This window comes from Hermetia illucens, chromosome 6 (assembly GCF_905115235.1).
Source record: "Hermetia illucens chromosome 6, iHerIll2.2.curated.20191125, whole genome shotgun sequence".
NCBI lineage: Eukaryota > Metazoa > Arthropoda > Insecta > Diptera > Stratiomyidae > Hermetia > Hermetia illucens.
Window position 1 is genome coordinate 23384990 of NC_051854.1, and position 20455 is coordinate 23405444.

Here is a 20455-nt window from a genome sequence, read left to right on the forward strand (position 1 = left end):
CGATCAAGCTCCACAAAGAAATTTTATTCGTTTATTAAATTTATCAACAACTATATGCAATTTAAATGTCTCTTTGACAAACGTATGCATTTCGAGGTATAATATATTTTGCAAGAATTTATCTATTGTTGGGAATATTAAGAGAACACGTGAATGGAGAATAACGTGAATTGAGCGCACTAAGAACAAATGCGATGCGAACTAGCATGTGGTTCTGAAAGAACGTGATTTCAATGATTATCATTTTATTATTCAATTGCAATTACCATAAAATTCTGATCCTGACAGATATAAGCTTCGCTAGGGGAATTTCCGTCATATGTTAGAGGTTAATTTTGTTAGTTTTTGATATTCGTTCAAAGAATTTTTGTTGGGGTTGGCGCCTTAATAATCTGCCTGTTTAGCTAAAATGACCATTTTGTGGTCGTTGCCAAAAGTGGATCATGGCCGTGTATTAGATGCATTTATAAAAGCTTCTCATAGATGAATGAAACCGAAGAATTCAACAAGAATTTTCATGGTGTTTTGTAATTGATTTTTGAGTTTATGAGTTTTGTCATTGTAAAATATTTTGACAGGTCTTAAATTTAGCCCGTTTTCATCACGCCCCAAATGAAATATCACTTGAAGAAAACTAATATTCTATAATAAATTGGATGGTGGAATTCTACCAAAACCACTTATCAATCCAGGACAAAACTAAATTCTATGCAAATGACACCCTCTATGTTTCTTCCGCGTCTACAGCTTCTTTTGTTGCGTTCCCTAATGTTTCCAACTTTTGTGCTTACCGAACAGAGTCAGACTTTGTATGTCACAACTAGAACTATTACCAAACAAATTGTCTAGTATACACAGGCACCAACTTTCATTCAATTCAACATCCTTTAACCCATATCTATCTTCCACTTGTTCAACGTTTTATCCTACATTTCTAACTGCATACAGTGAAATACACTCCCATTGAAAGCTAGATAGCTTTCGAGACTAAAGACTGGATGTTTTCTGCCTGAAATTACAATTTGCATCATTCACATTGTAGCATCACGTTTGCCGTTGGTATATCCGCAGTAGATTGTTAACTTGAATGCATGTGAGGCCACTGCACGGTGACGTACTTGTTCAAACACTGGTGGTGTGTTGAGAATGTCGCATTAAACTATTGCATTCGACATTTTCTCTGAATAAAAAGGTTATTTTTGAATGTGGAGTTCGTCTGGTAATGAAATTTTGCGTGAAATAAAAATGAGGCAAAATTATTTAATAAAATTCGATCGAGATTTGGAGCCTCCATTAGACTTTTCCAGTTTATTGCGCCCATTTGTGGATTATGTAAGATTTCGACAAGCCCTTTTGCCAATATACGTTCATCTACAACACAAATCTAATTTATCAATTGATTCGGTTCACTAGACTTGTGGGTTCCATTTATGTAAGTCTCCCTAAAAACCACTTGTCTGATGCGCTGGAAGCACCGCCCCCTCCTATGAGCGCGAATCGTAAACAATTTGATGGTGGTATTGTATGCAAATTTCTACTAAATGTTTTTTAAAGTGAATGCCACTTGTGGTATGGGACGTAGATGATGCGGTTTTGTGGAGAATAGAACGATTGCACACTCAACGACAAACCATAGTATAAACTGTAAAATGCAAAAAAGAGAAAATCGATTACGAGGAGCGTTTTAATTTTCGTCGACCATGCGATTTTCTCGTGCTATGAATGTAGGCTTCGGGAATGGAACATTTATGTAATTGCCGTACAACATATTTATGTGGCAATAAGAGCCATTGACTGGCATAAATTTCATGATGAATAAAATTTAAGAGTTTGATTTTAAAAATATATATTTTCACGAGATTCTACAGTTATGTAAACATTGTTCCAGATTTGGGGAGACTTTTTAACGTTAGAAATTGGATGGTAATTGGGTTACTCCACATCATGCTTTGAGTATCAACAATTTATGATGAATATGGATGAAATGGCGTGAAATTAACACCGGCCCAAAAAGGCATATCAACAGCTGTGTACCGAAAAGTTGACATTATGACATTGTAAGAAATGAGCTGTACCAGGATCAGCATTTCAGTGAAAATTAACTGTGCTACTTTTAAAACCGCGGGGATTTGCTGATATTGGTAAGCGCAGGGAGTGTTGGAAACAAATGGGGAATACAGACTCTACCGATGCAAATAGACAGCCTTACTCATGTGTTCGTTGATGGGCTACAAATCGTATCTGATTCCAAAAGAAATTCCCTTTTCCAAATGGTTTTAAATTCCTTGACAACAAAATATCAAACAAGTTCTCTAGTAGACAAATCATCAAATATTCATAAGACTGCATGGAAAATGTCAGGTGCGCCTGCATGTAACATGACTATGGGGCACAGTAATGCTGTTTAACTAAATGAAAGTAGGGATGTTAAGGCGATTGTGCGGTCTTATGCACTGGGAGCAAACAATTGGGCGTAGGTGTAGGGCGATAAGATTTGAAATGTAGACTAGACGCGTAATTGGCAAGCCCTGATTCCTCTTTTTATACGGAGGGTATTTGATTTCAGCTGAAAAGTTCCCCATAAGAGTGGTATATACATCTGAGATATAACATAGTACGAGGGAAGGTCAGTAAGTTCCCATTGCATTGATGAAGGGACTCATTAAGAGTATAAATACCAAGGAACAATGTTAAACTCTATATGTGTATATCAACATCGCCCATAATCTACATCCTAGCCAACAGGTTTCTATGATTGGTCAGCGGATACCTCCGACAATCTTTGATGAATCATCGCAAACTGACGAACTTTTTGTATTAGCTCAGATGAACGACGTTGGTTCGACGGATTTCTTTTTATCTTTCCATAGATTGGAAAACATCATATCAAACTGGATTACCGAAAAAAGAGACTTCACCGTATCACTTAAAAAATATCTCCCGGAGGCCTCTGGTTTCAGGTGTAGCCGAAAACAGATCCGACAACTGCCCATCCGAATCTTGACGTACCCGGAACTTCCAAAACCCCTCCTGCGAATTCGCCGCCTTGAGTGCCGCCATTTGAAACACTAGCAAACACGCTACGACGAGCCACAAAGTATTCAAACCATGCCAGAAAAAAATGAAAATTTCATCCAGCATCTTATTCGGGGAGGAACTACTAATGTTTCCATTAGCAACAATCAAGTTGACGTTGTATATAAGCATTGTTTCAAAGGAGCGGAAAAGTTATCGCACGGAATAATGAATAAATTCCCCAATAAGGATTATGTCAAGAGAGCAGTTTTGGAACTGCTATGGCGGAATATAAATCAGAGTCTGGGTTTATTCAACGTGCTTGGCAATTTCCCTGTTCTGCCCCGAACGCGTTATTTGGCAAAATGTTTAGCCATTTGGAGGAGCTTTCTTGGGAATGTTTTGAATAAGTCTTTCTCATGATGGAAAATATAGCATCCAGGAGCGCAAAAATTTACATTTTCCACATCTTTTTGTTTTCCGCCTTTCATCGAGGCGAAAAAAATGATGCAGCTGGTCGAAACATCATCAGCATAAGCGGCGTGGAAATGGTTACTAAAATTGAAAAAATGTGGCTTTGACCTCGACGACACCGGTCATACCGGACGACCTTCAGAATTCGACGAAGATCGCCGCAAAGCACTTTTAAACAGGGATGGTTACCAAGCAGATGGTGAATTGCCCCAAAATGGGTTAGGATCATGTAACAGCGCTCAACCATTTCCCTTCGATAAAATTTGCCAAAAAACTGAACGCAACGAAGAAAATAAAGAGAGCCTTCAAATTGCCTCTCAACATCTTGCCCGCACCAGGCAGCACGTGGACACAAGTAACGTTTTTTGCATCGTAATGGGGAATAAAAAATGGTACCTATAAGTCAATATGAGGCAAAGAAAGTAATAGATGGCTCGAGGAGAAACACTAACGCCGATCGCCAAACAGGACCTGCAACTCAAAGAAGACCGTGATTTGAGTTTGGTGAGACTAGCTGAAAAAAACCAGACTGAATAAGGTCAAACCATAATGCTTCACGACAGCTTTGGTCCCCATGTTACACAAGCAGTCAAAAACACCAAGAGCTCGAATGGAAGGTTCGTCGCTGTTCATCTTATTCTTCAGAATTGGTGCTAGCAGATTTGCCTCTTATCCGTTGATTCAACAACTTCTTCGACACAAGACCGAAGAATTTTTGGCGAGAGCATACAGGTCGTAAGCAAATATACTTCAGCGAACTTCAGTCTTTGAAAAAATGCAACGAGCGATCCATTACTTGAATAAGCATTGTTTCTTATACAACCGATTTAATTACTATGATTTTAAACAAGAAATAAACACATTTGATTTAAATTTTGATTTTTATAAAAAATAAGTTGATATAAATCAATCAACTTTGCCAGAAAATACTTCAATAGGAAGGGGAAGAAGTTCTCCTGCACACTAAAATGCTAGAAATCTGTAAATCTGGTCATCCCCGGCCGACGTTAGAGAATACGCGACGAGACCCTTCTTTCAAGAAAGCCGTTCGCTCGATCTTTGGCGTGTCACCTTCCCACCAGGCTACAATACGGCAAAACTTGCCCGCGTCAGAACCTTTCTGAATACGCTCGTGGAATTCGAGCATGTTCGAAACAAGGAGGTCATGCAGTATAACAACTGCAAACTAATTGGTAAAATGTTATATCGGTGTGTGAAGTGCGTCACTTCGAAGGCAACAAGCATGCCTCAAAATCCAGAGGGAAAAACCCGCCTGTATTAATATGTGGTTCGTTTAAACATCCGGTTATTAAAGGAAATGTTCAGCCTTCTTGGATTTCAAGAAAGCTTCTAGGGACAAATCGTCTGCTTAGCATGTGCTCTCGAATCTCAACATATCTAGAATAAGTGCTGATGTCTCATACGCTCAGGCCATTCGTGGAAACGTTTTTCAACAACTACTGCAGGCGTCGTCCAAATCACCAACTTCAAATACATCTGAAATTAGCAGCAAAGGCGTTGCTTCGTCGCTACTCACCAAAAACTTTTTGGATTGCTTCTTCGTCGAAAACAATCCCACTAATTTATGAAATGACCACAAATATTAAACAAAATAATGATGCATATGTTAGATAACAGAATTTCTTCTTCAGAAATATTTTATCAACATTTTGCCTAAAAATATGAGAGAAAAGCTGGAAATGTTGCCATTTCAACAACAGCATAAGGGTGGTTGCCAGCAAATCATGTGGGGTATAGCGCATTAACCACATCTACCCGCCATTGCATTCCTCAAAGTATACTGCTAATTCTGTCTTCTCCTGTCTGTCTGTGCTGTCTTCTGCTGCTCCCATATAGCAGAGCAAATAGAGCATTTGTGCAGAAGTAGCTAGTAGAGATATCTGCATTTCCAGATTTTGTGCAAAACAGCGAAGGCAGAAAGAAAAAACTTCTTACTAGATATACAAATTGTTGGACGTCCTTGATGTTCTGTTCATTGAAGCAAAAATGAAGGATCTCAATCCTGCTAGTCTTTTTCCACATCTGACCATCTCAGAAAGGAAGCAGATGTCATCAGTGGCAAACTATGTTTGAGAAAAGATGGCATCGTCTATTAAACCTCTCCACATCCTCCAGATAACACAAATGAAGGATGTCAACGATAAGAAGAAGAAATAATGTCAGCCACAAAACGCAGCTCTGGCAGAATTTAGTATCAAATATAAACGGGATTGATTATTTTTAAGATTCTGAAGGGATTTTCTAACTGGAAAGGATTAATGTGCAGGTGGCCGGTGTTTTAATTGAAAAGGAGGAACCGGGCGTAGTTCTCTCGAAAGAAGTGCACGCGTCCGTGGAGCAAAAAATATTAAGTTTATGGCCAGGGAGGGAATGAATTCGACCGAAAGTTTGGAGCGATCACATGCACAGTTCAGAAAAAATGCTCTTTCAAAGACCTGATTTCCGTGGCACAAGGAATTCTCTGGAAGGCGTGAAGAAGTCGAGAATCTCAGCCACGGGTCCCGCCCAACAACGAATGCTACCGCGGAGAACATTGAGGCGGTCCGCAGTTTAAGAGTAAAATCGACGAATATCCCTATGCGAAACCGTTGAGGAAGTCAACATAAGCCGCAGAAGTGTTCAAAAAATCGTGACGGGTGACTTTCGAATCTCGAAATGCCTTCGCCAGATGGGTGCCACATCTAATATCGGAAGACCACAAGCGGCATGCGTCGATTGCAAGTTTCTCAGTCCTCATTAGAACGATTGCAGAGGCTGTGAGAGACGCATTTTTGGATAGAATCGTGACTTGTGACGGTTTTTGGGTGCACCATTACACATTTAAGCCGAAAGAGGACAATATACGAATGAAGGAAAAGCAATGGGAGGGCGCCAGTAAAGACCGAGACGAGATTGTCCGCCGATATTGTTATTCATCTTGACTTTCTCCATGATCGCTGCACTATTATGCAGTGCTACTGCGAAAACATGGAGTTCCCGAAATTGGCATTTCAGCGAAAAAGGAGACAAAGTTCGCCAGAAAGGTAATTCTTCTTCATGACAACGCAAGGGCTCACGTAGCCAACGCAACGAAACAAAAATTGAAGTCCTTTGAGGTGGGAAACCTTAGAAGATTCTCCTCACAATCTTGACTTGTCTTTCTGCGATTTATATCTTTTTGGGTCACTAATTTCCTCTTTGCGGCAAGCGATGGAAAAACTGTTGGAATATGGACACCAGTTGCACCATCTATTCATCGACCTTAAAACCGCCTATGATAGCATAGCCAGGGTAAAACTGTACAAGGCCATGAAAGAATTCGGTATCCCGACGAAATTGATAAGACTGACTAGGCTGACCCTGACCAATGTGCGAGGCCAGATAAAAGCAGCAGGATCACTCTCAAGACCATTCGACATCAACAACGGTCTACGACAAGAGGATGCCCTATCATCGGTCCTCTTTAACCTGGCCCTCGAGAAAGTGATCCGTGATGCTGAGGTAAATGCAAGAGGTACGATCCTCTTTAAGTCCACCCAACTACTGGCCGGATAGCTGAGTGGTTAGAGCACAAGGCTGTCGTACGGAAGGTCGCGGTTCAAATCTCACTGGTGGCAGTGGAATTTGTATCGTGATTTGACGTCGGATACCAGTCGACTCAGCTGTGAATGAGTACCTGAGTTAAATCAGGGTAATAATCTCGGGCGAGCGCAATGCTGACCACATTGCCTCCTAGTGTACCGTTACGGTCTGGAATGAAGTGCTCTAACACACTTCAAGGCCCTGATCCAACATGGATTGTTGCGCCAACGATTATTATTATTATTAACTACTGGCCTGTGCTGACGATATCGACATTATGGGAAGAACCACCCGAGACGTACAAACTGCCTTTATCCAGATCGAGCAGGCGACGCGAGATCTTGGGCTGCACATCAACGAGGGCAAGGCAAAATATATGGTGACAACGTCAGCACTGAAACTTAACCAACCAACAACATCAAACCGCACTGGCCAAACGGGAAGAACCTGAGGATGGACGATTCTTTACGTTTATCGATCCTTTTTCACGTTTCCGGGAAAGTTGTGTAGATTTGTGTTGTTTGCATACCAGAAAAGTTTTACCCACGACCCGTATTGAATTTGGGGGCCGACGCACTGTTGTCTTGTAAGTAAACCCAATAACGACCAGCAGTTGATGACCCTTTTCGAGACCGTTGCAAGCACCTGTTTTTTAGGCACAACCAAAGGACAATTCCTAAATTTACTACTAATCGCGATGTGCTTGATCTGATAAGGTGTTCGTTGCCGATCAGTCGGAACCCAACCGATCTTATGGCAGGCCCTGCATCGAATAGTGCGTGGCCGAGAACTAGTAAGGTCGTTCCTAATGGTTTGTAGCGATGCCGCGATCACTTACGTACGCACCACTATTTTTTAGATTCCTAGAACGAAAGAGTGCGAACTATCTTTCTTGCCAATACTTTTAGATAGCGTAACTTGACCATACATGGCTTAAATCTCTTCGCTACATTCTTTCCTTTTCCGTAATAAGATTGTAGAGTGTATAGTATTTTCTCAGAAATTACCAAGTTAGCAGTTCCAATTGTCAACCAAAGTTGCAATTGTTAGAGATAATTAATCACTTTAAAATTATGACAATTCAAAAACGAATAAATCGGAAAAGGTAGGATACACTCTAATAAAAATGATTACATTGCCGCGATTCTAGCTTTCCTGAGGCCTATTTTAGAAAAGTAGATAATTGTTACTCCACTCCATTGTTGAGGTGAAAGTGCAGTTCTTTCCCATTTCTGTTCGAAGTTTTTAAAGACAACTCTTCAAAGATGAATCTTTTTACAACTTAGATTTTAATAGAATTATTATTTAACATTAGAAAACAGCAAATCTATGTCAGGCTAATTTTAGTTTCATTCTGAGTGCAACCATTTCGTAACAAATTCAAGGATCCAATAGCGTGCAGGAACTGAATAGTAATACAAATCGAGTCAGATAACTTGTGGGACATATCTAATGACGCAACATCGTCAACTCTTGAGTTATTTCTAAACATTTCGTATTTTCGTCATGTCAAGGCCAACATTTTCCATTCAAGCGATTTCCAAGACGACGTGCCCAACATTTGCGCTATTTTGCCAAAATAGAATAAGGAAGCTCTACGTAATGTTTGATAAGTCAAGGTGTGTAGCTTTCCATTCCTTCTCTATGTTAAGTAATAGTACTCAACTCGTAGCATCTATTTGTAGTTCTCATCGAGCATTTTTACGATTGAGAGTTATCACCTCAGGTCCTGAAGGTTCGTATTGACTCGAAGAATATTTTCGAAGAACATGCTTGTGGCGTCTTTTCTGTCTCTCTTTGTCTCCACTTTTCATTTGCCAGTAATTTGTTTGCTCATATGTTCATATTTTTTTACAACACCCACGCTTTTTTGTTATTTATGGGTTTTCCTTTCCATCCAGTTCATCATAAAAGTTGTACTAAATGCAAAAACTTTAATCTGTCTCGTCTTAGTCCAAGGGGGTCAAAATGGTCAAAAAACAATTTTTTCCGGAGAATGTATTAAAAATTTAACGATAGCCAATTATAGCGCGTCTTTGTTTATATCTTACTATATCGATTAAGCTGTTGATTTTCTTCAGCGCGCTATACCAATTGTTTTCTTTGTGACGGTGTAGCACACGGTCGACTGCCATTCCGACCATTCCGAAAGGTGGTAGTCATGATGCTAACCAAAGTCGGATCAACTACCGGCGAAAAACTTTCACCCATGCATATCTCTATATGTATTATAAAAAATCTGACTCTTTGACAGTATGCTGGAAGATTATCGAGCATGGATGCATGTACGAAGACCTACCACCTCTAACCACATTCAACATTTTCTAACTTTACGTAACCTGACACCGGCGAGGCTGCGAGGTACCCATAAGAAGTTAACAAAGGTATCACCCAATATAAAGTTGTGGCTACAGCGACGTATTTTGGATTCACTTTTTCGCTGCCTATACGTGGCTGTATACTGTGGGGACGACTTTGAAAATATCTCTTCTTACTTGGCCTGGCTGTTCCTCTGCTTCCCTTGCGATTGTCTTTCACTTTCTGTGAAATAAATCAACGGAAAATCGATTGTCGCTGGGAATTGTGTGCACGTTGTGCGGTAGTGAGATTATAATAGCGTAGAGTTTTTCATGTTTGCCTTTCTCCTCCTACATTGCGATTTTTGCAGGGATCGCATGACGCGCCATTATATCTGTAAACATTTTTTTCCGTGAATAGAATGGAAGTTCTAAGTGTTGAATATGTAATTTTAGCTTTATTATGGCATTTCTTGCGGTGTAAGGCTAGAAAGTTTGGTAAATAAGAATGTTGGGCATGTGACAGAATCTTATCGATTGTTGGATCGCATTGATTGCAGGGAATGAAACATTTACAACAGGATCAAACCGGATATCATTTTTGTGACAGTCCTTGGAGAACTCCGTTTCGAAGAAGTTTATTTTTACCATTGTCACGCTTCGGTATAAAACGATTTCGTTGCAATACTTAGCGTGACTGTTGGTTGGATTGAAGGAGGATAGTTGCTACAGTGATTATATTGTAATTGAAGAAGACCCAATTAAGAGTTTCTATAACTTTGGACGACATTTCAAACTTTAGTGAATCCCATCCATATAATTATTTTAGATGGAAATTAACAGAAATTTTGCGGCTCGAAAAATGGGAATTTAATCGACTCAAGTCAGTCATCTCCTGGTTTTCCTCCTATCTCTCATACCGTTCCTGCAAAGTTTCTTTTAATGGTTACTCATCTCGTTCCTTCTCCCTTTCCTCTGGTGTTACCCAAGGCTCTATGCTTGGCCCGCTACACTTCCCGTTTTTTATCAATTACCTCACCTCCATCCCTACCTGCCCATATTTGTTTTACGCAGACGACCTTAAATTATTTGCCTCTGTTTCTTCTCCGTTGGACTGTGCTCTCTTACAGTCCAACCTTGATAATTTAATCCGTTGGTGTTCGGTCAGCAAGCTAACACTGAATGTCAACAAGTGCCACTGCATGCGCTATTCCCTTAAACCCTCCCCAACATCCTTTTCCTATTCCCTCAGTGGACAACCCCTTTCACTACTGACCTCCTTCAAAGACCTGAATGTCATATTCAAACTTCGTTTCAATTCCCACTTCGTTGACATCATCAATAGAGCTTCCAAAATGTCGGGTTTTATCCTGCGTTCCTCCTCAATCCAGCTCTCCTTAACACTCTTCAATTCTCTTTTCAGAAACATCCTTGAATATTGCTGTGTAGTCTGGTCCTCCTTCCGCATTCGTGACTGCCGCGCTCTTGAAGTTGTACAACGCAAATTCACCCGGACCCTCTTTGACAAAAAGAACCTTCCACGGGTTGATTATTCGTCACGACTCCGTACCCTCAATCTCCCCTCCATACAGAAACGCTATATCGTCCTTGATATGTGTACTTTTTTCAAACTTTGCAATTGTCTGATGGACTGGTCTGCCAACTCGGATATTACTTTCCGTATCGCCTCGTCTCATAACACACGAAGTGCGGAAATTTTTTATGTAGCTTTCGCGCAGCTCGAGATCCCGAGGTTAAGCCGGTCCTACAACGCCCTACAGCTTTGACTCTATTTCCTTCTCTAGTTTTAAGCGCAAAATAAGCCATTCAACTTGCTTCTCCCTCTGAGGACAATATGTAATAAGGAATTTATTTTCTGTGTATTTCTCATTAAATAAATAAATATGTCTAGGCAGTAGTTCTGTAGGTCGTTCAATAGTGCAGAAGATCTCCACTTGGTCTCGAATTAATAAAAACAGAAGGGGGAGGAACTATTAGCTAATTCTTCCATTTGTTGAGCAAGCCCTTATCTTCGAGAATTTAAAAGATGTAGAAGATTTGTAACCCATGTGCAATAATGAATTCCATTTATATCAGAGAACACTGCGTGAATCTCCACGGATCCTGTCATGGCCTCGAAGTCCGCTCACACTTGCAGCGGTCTTTTGCTTTATCTCGTTCTTCGCTGGGTTTTATTGTCTTTTTGTGACACGGCAACTTAGTAGAAAGAGATAAAAAGGCTCTAAGCCCATCTGCTCCCGAAAAAAGTAACTTTTCTACCACGTCTCATATTTTTTAAAGTATCTACTCATTAGATAAGCTTTTTAGAAGAAAAACAAACTGTAGTGCCGAAGCATGAGTCCCTAAACGCTGCACTATGTTTGAGTGAGTGTATGAATATTCTCATACAAATTGTCGGATGATTTGATTACTCCTACATAGCTTGAAATACTAACAAATCTATTCGTTGATATCTATTCAACTCGCCCTTGGAACGAGATATTCTTCATCCTGTCTACGTCGCGCCGCTAGTGCAAGGGTTCAACTGCTTTTGCTTCATAGTTTCGCTAGGGCTTATCAATAAAGTGCTTTTTCGACACTCATTTTCATTATTACCATGAAAACTGTCCGATATCAAACTGACGCCTTCTGAGTAATAATAAATACGTGTGCCGCTTCGATGTTGTTACTACTGAATTTTTCCATCGACCACTGGAACGCATTGATCGTGTCAATCGTTGTGGCGAAATGCCAGCGTCTCTTTCCAAGATTCTCAAGCTCCAGGATATGCTTAGTTTTGCGGAGCGGCATGCTCAAAGCCTGACTTCGGAGACCGTTGGAGTCTACCAGACAATTCTCTAGGCGGTAATGCCGTGAACATCAACTGGCGTACCAACAGCGGAGTACAAATTAAGGCACAAGGGATCCAGCCACCTGCCCCTTCTGTCAAAATGCCTATTGGAATAAGTCGGTGTCAACGGCTGTGGCTCAGAGGTTTGAGGCGCTTCCTCTTGGGCAAGGGACTATGCGATATTTTGATTGGTGACGACGCGAGCCTACATTGTCACAGATGAGCTTCATTACATTACAATTTACACGCCAACTCCAACTACAGAGAAATTGGGTTGTGTTTGGTCCAACTTCTGTGAAGCCGTCAACACAACATCGGTATAGTCGTTCATCGTGCATTTCAATGAAGATAAGCTATGCTTGGATGACTTTGTACGTTTTTGACTACAGAGGAGCTTGCTGATATTAGCTGTCAGGAGGAAGAACATTACTGCGCACGCATCTTCACCGATACCCAGTCTCAAACTGAGGATCGGAACTAGGTCATACAGATCCCATTTGGAGCGCACGTTCTAGACTTGTTTCTTGGGTCTCAACGCCTTGAGAAGCGCTTCGCTGTTAATTCCAATCTACAGGAGAAATATGTGGCCTTTATAAGGGAGTATGAGGAATTAGGACACATGCTGCGAGTTAATCCTGGCTATTACATTCTGCACCATACAATACAAATTTCGAATTGTGTTTGATGTTTCGGCCCCAGTCCAATGGTAATTCATTGAATGACGTACACCGGAGCAGATCCACGATTTAATGGTACTATCTGTAGATATGGAGAAAATGTTCCGGCCGAGTTGAGTAGCACCCACCCATGACTACGAGCGCAGCTACCGTACCAGATGCTATTCTTCCGTCATTCTACTTTCAACGCAAGTCCAAGTCTAATGGCATTTCAGTGGTGTAGGCAATTTTTGACGCTACTGTTTTGTTTACCGAGTTAACTATCGGTCGAACTCCCACCTCGGTGAAATTCCCATTCTTGACATCACCTCCGACTAAACGACAGGTGCTTAGCGAGGTGGCTAGGCTTGTTATCATTCAATCTTTCTGGGCAATTGGCTTGGACTGGAATACACCTCTTTCGGAAAACATGGCGTACGTACGGAACTGAAGCCCTATATGCCTAATCGTGTGAACAAAATTCCCAGATGAATGGCGCTATTTGAAATCGGTCAGGGATCCTGCTTACTGCACCAGCCACAGACTATCAGCTGTGGAGCTTCTCGAGTATCTCTCTGGTGGCAAGGCGCAGCTCGACTCGCCAATTTAAAGGCACCTTCCGAAATAAACACAATATCACCTCCCCAGCGGATTTGTATCAAGCTCAACTGGAGGGGATCTTTCGTGTGCCGATTGTGTCCATATACCAAACAATCGACAAGATTACCTTCTTGGATCGATTTAGCTACGAGCTGTGGTTTCTATTCGGCGTTAGGCCCCTTCTCGACATCCCCTAGGCATTTCAATAATTAACGCTCATGTACTTGTATTTCATATCGAACTATGAACGGCTTCCGAAGAAGAACTTAAGGCACTCTGTCGTAACATTAACTTGGCGACTTGTAGTGCTCACTTCCTCCTCAGCCCATATCTGGACCATCCAGAATTGCTTCGGTTAGAACGAATCCAGCACTCAAGGCTGTTACTCAATGATACTGCCGAAGGATGGCGCTTTGGCTTAGCTTCTCGTCCATCATGCGCATTTCACCACTTGTCACGATGCTGCAAACACTAGGCACATGCCACTCAGTGTTGCAACCGCGACAGGCAGCAAGTACTCGCATTCATTGCTGTGCCGCATGTCGCCGTCATTGGAGGAGACTTATTGAACAGCAGATGATTCCGCTTTCAAAAGATCGGGTCACTGGGCACTTCCCTTTTTTGGCTAAGAATGTCGATTTTTGTGGACCATTTACTCTTAGCATTGGCTTCAAGCGTTTTCGCTCTACCTAGAAGGCTCATTTAGCGATCTTCGTGTGTATGGTTACGTCTGCCGTGCATATTGAGATAATGGATGACTTCAGTTCCCAGGCGTCTTTCGACACGTTTCACCACACTTTGAGGGCGATGCATCGACATACACAGTGACAATGGCTCGGTTTTCGTCCGCGGAAACAGAATTCTTCAGTAGGATCTGGTTGCCTTGAATCTTGCCAAAATCAGCAGGCATTCGCAGACTTAGTAACCCAATTGGAATTTCATCTCTTCACGTGCTTCTCATCAGGAAGGATTATGAGAGGCAGCTATGAAGGGAACTAAACATAATCTGATCCGTTTAGTGGGAAGACTCACTTTTGGCTGGGACGATTATACAGTTCTGCTGTGCGCATCAAAGATTGCCTTAACTATAGACCAATCACACCGCTGTAGGAGGACGCGGCTCATCCCCAAGGCAGTTCGGTTCTATAGCAGGGAGATACACAGTAGACGCCAGATTGCAGATATGCTACACACTAGAAAATTAATTTCATATATCGGATTGCCTGGTTATTTGAGAGGCCGTTTCCTGATTTTAAGACGCTAGAGAACCAGAGGATGGTAGAGATAACGGTGTCGGTAGCACAGGGACCAATGTATCTTACAATATTCTGCTAAGACTCGACATACTAGCGTAAGCTCCTTGCGTAGGTACAGAAATGGAAAGCTTTGCAGATGGCGTATGTCTATTGTGTCGTCTTAGGGGACTGATGATTGCGAAAGTGATCCATTCCCCTTTGCCCTCCTCTCTATAGAACGCAAAATCATTTACAAGCGCAAGAGAGAGGATTCGAGAATTATCTACTTTTCACTATAGAAGATCTGGAACAGCTAGTCCTTTCTATGAAAAATTAGAAAGCGTCAGGGCTCAACGATATTACAGCAGAAATATGTTAACTGGTGTTTTGCCATCGACCGCATCTATGCTCATTGCAATTAACGCTTACCTGAAGGGGGCAGTTCTCCTTGTCGCCGGAAAATGGCAAGACAATTTAATTTAAGAGAAGGGAGTTCCGTAGGGGTTGCTGTCATGGAGGTTGTCGATTCTGTTCATCGAGGTGGGGCAATCATGATTGATCTCGACGTGTATTGCTCCTTGTAACGCTTGCTATCAGAAATACCTTCAATTCCATAAGATTGCGGATGTGACTAGCATCATTTGAAAGTTAATTCCGCGTGTCGGGTTACCTCTTGCGGATATTGACAGATTAGCTGAGGGCTAGTCCTCGCCCTATGAGACGCTGGAAGGTCAAAGGTGGATAGAGATCAGGTCGCGCGTAGCACAAGGACCCATCTTAGGGCTGAACCTCAGAAACATATCTGGTGATAGTCTACTAAGAATTAACATGCCAGAAGAGGCGGGCCTGGTCGATTAGGCAGATGACGTTGGCATAATTTTTGCTGCATACACCGATGAATAGCCTCAAAGCAGGCTTGGCATATTGATGCGACGGCTAAGCTGATGGATCGCTGCTCGTACAGCCTTGAGCTGGAAAAACCGCAACGGTCATCTTGACTGCATCTCATGTCACTGTGGGTGAACTAATTATAGAGCCAAAAGCAACGGTTGAATACCTTGGATTAACTCTCGACTTGAAGATAAGCTGCTTCGGGTAAAGGAAATCAAAGCAGCTTCGAAGACCATAGCTGGAGTTCCAGGGGTTAATGCCCTTGGCAAGGGTATGTATCGTAAGCGCCTTATGTCGGTACAGAGATGGGGGTATTGTTTATGTGGTGATCTTGGGAATGTTCCCCATTGCATTCGTCGCAAAGGAACGCAAAACCATCCACAAGCGGAAGACTCAACGGAGGTAATTGCTTTTGAAGAACGGCAGCATATACTAAGTGAGCGGCAACTTTCGTGGGAAAAAAGTCAAGAGGTACCTGAACTGCGCGACTATCTGATAAGTGCTAAGACTTACCGTTCGTTGGTGCCATTATCGAAAGAGAAACTCACTATCGTGTAGTACATTTTCGTAGACGCCCACTGTCAAAATTCCAGCCGAATCGGACGCTTAGTTTTGTTTTGACCCCGTATAGAAGCGGGTGTGTCCGCAGATTTTAAAAAAATGGAAAAGGAGCAATATCGGTCGATGATTTGATTCATGTTTTTGGATGGAAAATCGCGCCAGCGAATTCAACGAACGCTTGGATTCTGCTCCTGCGATGGCGACCAGGTGTTCTGAAAACGGTTACTACGGAGGATAACGTGACAAAAATCCAGGATCCCGTATTGACAGACCGCCGATTGAAGGTGCGCAAGATAGCTGAGACAGTAGGTATCTCAAAAGACCAAGTGGGTCATATACTGCATAAGAAATCTGCCCGCAAGGTGGGTACGGACAACAGGCGCAACCCTGAAACCAATTCAGAGCAGCGTTTGACGCTGTTTAAGCGCAATTCGTAGGAATTTTTGCATTGTTTCATGACCGTCGACGAAACATGGGTCCATTGATACACCAGAGGCCAACGAACATTGGAAACAGTTGACTTCACCCGGCGAATGTGCTTCGAAGAAGATGAAGACTGCCCTGTCGACCGGAAAGGTGGCGGCCATCGTTTTTTTTTGGGATTCACAATGTGCGATTTTGAATCGTCAACCTGTAGAAGGGCAAAATGATCACAGAGCTCTACTATGCCGAATTATTGGGCCGATTCGACGCCAGAAAAAAGTCCCATTTAGTGAAGAAAAAAGTGCTCTTTTACCATGACAACGCACCTGCTGGGCTAGGAACTGCTATCCCATCCACCGTATCCTCCAGATTTGGCCCCGTACGATGTCTTTTTGTTTCCAAACTTTAAAAAGTCACTTGCCGGGCAGAAATTTGAATAAAATGAGGAGGTCATCGCCGCCACGAAGGCCTATTTTACAGACCTCGAGAAAACATATTTTTCAGTCGGATTAAAGAAGTTGCACCATCGCTGAGTAAAGTGTATCGAGCTAAGAGGAGACTGTGTTGAGAAATAAACCACCACTTTTGCAAAAATTTCCGTTTTTCTTTTGAAGGCTAAGTACTTATCGGACCGCCTTCGTAGGCCTATTCCCGATTTGAAAACGGGATAGATACATTATTTCCCTACACAGCTTCTAAGCGGACATGAAGGTTTTCGTATTGGGAAGGTACGATTCTCTGCCGGTTTTCTATATGAGGTGACGGACTACGCCGACTCTTTTTTTCTTGTGGAAGGTGGGATAAGAGTTGTCAGCAACTTTGTGCGGATACAGGGGACCTCTCTCCGGACAGCATTATTATAGATGCTGAAATTGAGCCTTCTTGCGCATTAGGTTCAGGTTCTCCTTGTTGCGAAGAAGATTGAGCTCCATTGGTAGAGGTACCGGACAGAAGAACGTTTTTGAACTATAACTTTCCTTTCTCCTCTTATTTACCTTTGATGAAAGGAGTTCTCTGATTTGAAAGCTCGCTAAGGCACGGGTGTAAGAACGCTAGTTTTCTGATGATGGGAGGTATTTAATTGGTAGTCTGACGCTGGTCTAACAAGAAGGACGTAAACAGCAAACGAATTTTTAAGCTCGGAAATTGGAACCGTTTGTTCTAATGTCAAAGCTTTCCTAGTTTTCTAGCGGCTACTGTACCACATTGACCTGAAGTGGCTCAAACAATGAATCTGGGAGTAACTTGGTAGTGTGGATACCGGAAGAACTCGCTCAATACTTATGTATTTGGAGATTTTTCATAAGACCTGCCTCTCAAATAGTTATCAGTGGTTAGTAAAATTGTGGGAAATTCATTGAGGATGAAATCGAAGTTTATATCTCTATGCTTAAATCGTTGTCCTCACAAACTTAGGGCCATACCCCTTAGAGTGTTGAATATGGGAGAGTTCTCTCCTCATTATGCATCAAAAAGGAGCTAAGTGGCTCGCCGGCTACCTGGACACAGTTTGATTTCCGAATTGCGTTAATGAATCTGTTAATTTCGGCAGGAGATTTAGACAGGCTCCATGTCCACGGGATCAATGCGGAACTCTTGGCTTCGACCGGCACTAACCGAATGCGTATTGATGTCAATGACTTGGTGATAAGATGAATCTGAATTTCACCCCTGTGCAGCACAGGTGGAAATCTTCTCGAAATTCCCACCGTAGTCCTTAAAGAATAAGACTCTGAAGCAAAAGCAAGCCATGTTTGTGGATAGCGCCGACATTTCATCGATTCGTTTGCCGCTTTTCGTGATGGAAGCCACTCGAGCACGGCGTGTAATCCATTTATGCCATCCATCATTCTGCGATGACGCATCGACAAAAACGTGAACTCTTCTGTTAAAAAAGTAACCGCTTGTGGTGATTCTTGCTACCGTGGATATCACCAATGAGTAATATTTACACTTTCATGCATTTTGGATAATCGTCAAAGTTTGCGCAACACCAAAACACACGCCACGCTCGCTTCCGAATTGCGACACCTATGCCACCTCCTTATCTCCCTCACCGGGCAGGGCGTCAACATCTGCCCATCCAGAACATCCGTCGTTATCGCATTCTACCTTGAAATGAAATGGCGACCGCCATGCAGCGGCCAAACGTCCCCAAAGATCGTAAGAACATTGGAGCGCCATTGCGGCCACTGCGCGCCGCCGGTTGACAACCAAGCGGCGCGCCGAGCCTGCCACCTGTCAACGGGCGCCGCATGACCACGGAGCCAAATCGACCGCAACGCCGAGGAATTCCTCGCGTGAATTCCACATCCCGTCCGCTCGCCGCCCAACCTCCACCATATTTTCAGGCCAATCTTACCTTCTAACAGCCGTGAAATGATGCTGTCGATATTCAGCAACTCAGCCATTTAACTGCTGTCGTTTTCGTTTTTGCCTTGGGATGGTTGCTTCACGCAATGCGATGTTCCGGATCGAGGAAAAACTGGGCTCGGAAAAGTCGGGAGAGGAAACTGCACGCAACCGACACGCACAAAACACCGAGACGACACCACGGTACGCGACTGACGAGCGACAAATGTGCAAAAGAAAACTCAACCGAGCTCGCGCCGCGACTGAGGATCAACCGAACTCGAAACTAAACTGGATGGGAAAATTCTCAAGGAAAATGTGCCGCAGAAACGCTCACCAAAATGACGACGGCAATGACGCGGCCACTGACTGCGAGGAGACCGGGCGGTTGTTCAACTTATCCTTTCCGAACGCTGCAGCGCCAAATTGCTTCGAACCTGCTCGCGGGCTGGACTCTGCACAATTCTGATTTTCCGGATTTATTATTTTTACGTCATTAATCCGCCCACACACATTGGGAACACTTTTGAAGCGCGGATAGTATTTCCTGCAAAGATTGTCGGAAGGTCGTGGCAATGATGGCTGGTCCGGTGCGTGAAAGGTGTTGTGCAGGAGGGCGCGCGTACGGGAAGTCGCGTGAAAATCTACTTCTGGTGAGGGTCCGTCGTGGGTCGCGCAGTACACTGTGTAGAGAAAGTTTTCTCGCGTTTTTTTTTCTTGCCTCTGCTCCGACTCGGGATGTGGAGATGCGACACGTTTTCGCGATGTTTACAACGGCACTCGACACTCAATTCTAGATGCGAACGCGTGAAAATTGCTTGCCGTACGGTCTACTGATATTTTTGATGGATTTCTCAGTGTTTGGAAGTTCTATTTCTGCCGTGTTGCTCGGACGAATTTTGTCGTTAATAGAACTTCACCAATGGCGGCGATGGCGGACAATTTGTCACTTTACGAGTGTGCGAGGCGATTGAAAAACGAAAAGGCAACGCGATTGGCCGGCGAATGTATCGAATGAGCAACACACGCGGGGAAATTCCCAATCCGTTTGGATGGTACTTTGTTGGTTGGATGAAAATTGCGCAATTCGAATTGGGAAATAGGATTAATATTGGTGGACATTTTTCTACAATTTGAATTTTTTCGAGGGAAACGCAAAATTTCGAAATCACAAGGCTGAAGTCCGTCAGAAATTTAATTTTTACCATGAAAATATTTGCCCGAACATTGCTGAAAATAAATATTACACCCTCAAACAGTAAAAACGCGTTTTATTCTAAATATTTTTTGTCTAAATATCTTACAATCACATTAACTATTAACATCCGAACAAATAACAAATTTTTCCTATCTAAACCCTTTGCTGATGCGCCAACGCCAAGCTGTTGGCAGGCGCCGCAGGCTGACTCCACACTTTCGTCTTCTTCCCCTGTCCAAGCTGGTCCTGCTGAACTTCCAAAATGAATTTATGCTTGCTCGATTGCGACAGGACAGGGACCGTTCCATGCTTTGTCCCGG

General features: G+C 42.7%; 1 protein-coding gene across 2 annotated transcripts in view; it reads right to left on the minus strand.

Annotated features, from left to right (window-relative positions):
• LOC119660522 (serine/threonine-protein phosphatase alpha-1 isoform) overlaps positions 1–19081 on the minus strand; it is a 103608-nt gene extending 84527 nt beyond the window's left edge. For both annotated transcript variants that reach the window (XM_038069144.1, XM_038069143.1), the window contains exon 1: positions 18948–19081. In XM_038069144.1, the coding sequence (XP_037925072.1) occupies positions 18948–18996 (49 nt within the window). In that variant the 5' untranslated portion in view covers positions 18997–19081. The remainder of the gene's footprint in view (positions 1–18947) is intronic.
• Between the last annotated feature and the right edge of the window lie 1374 nt (positions 19082–20455).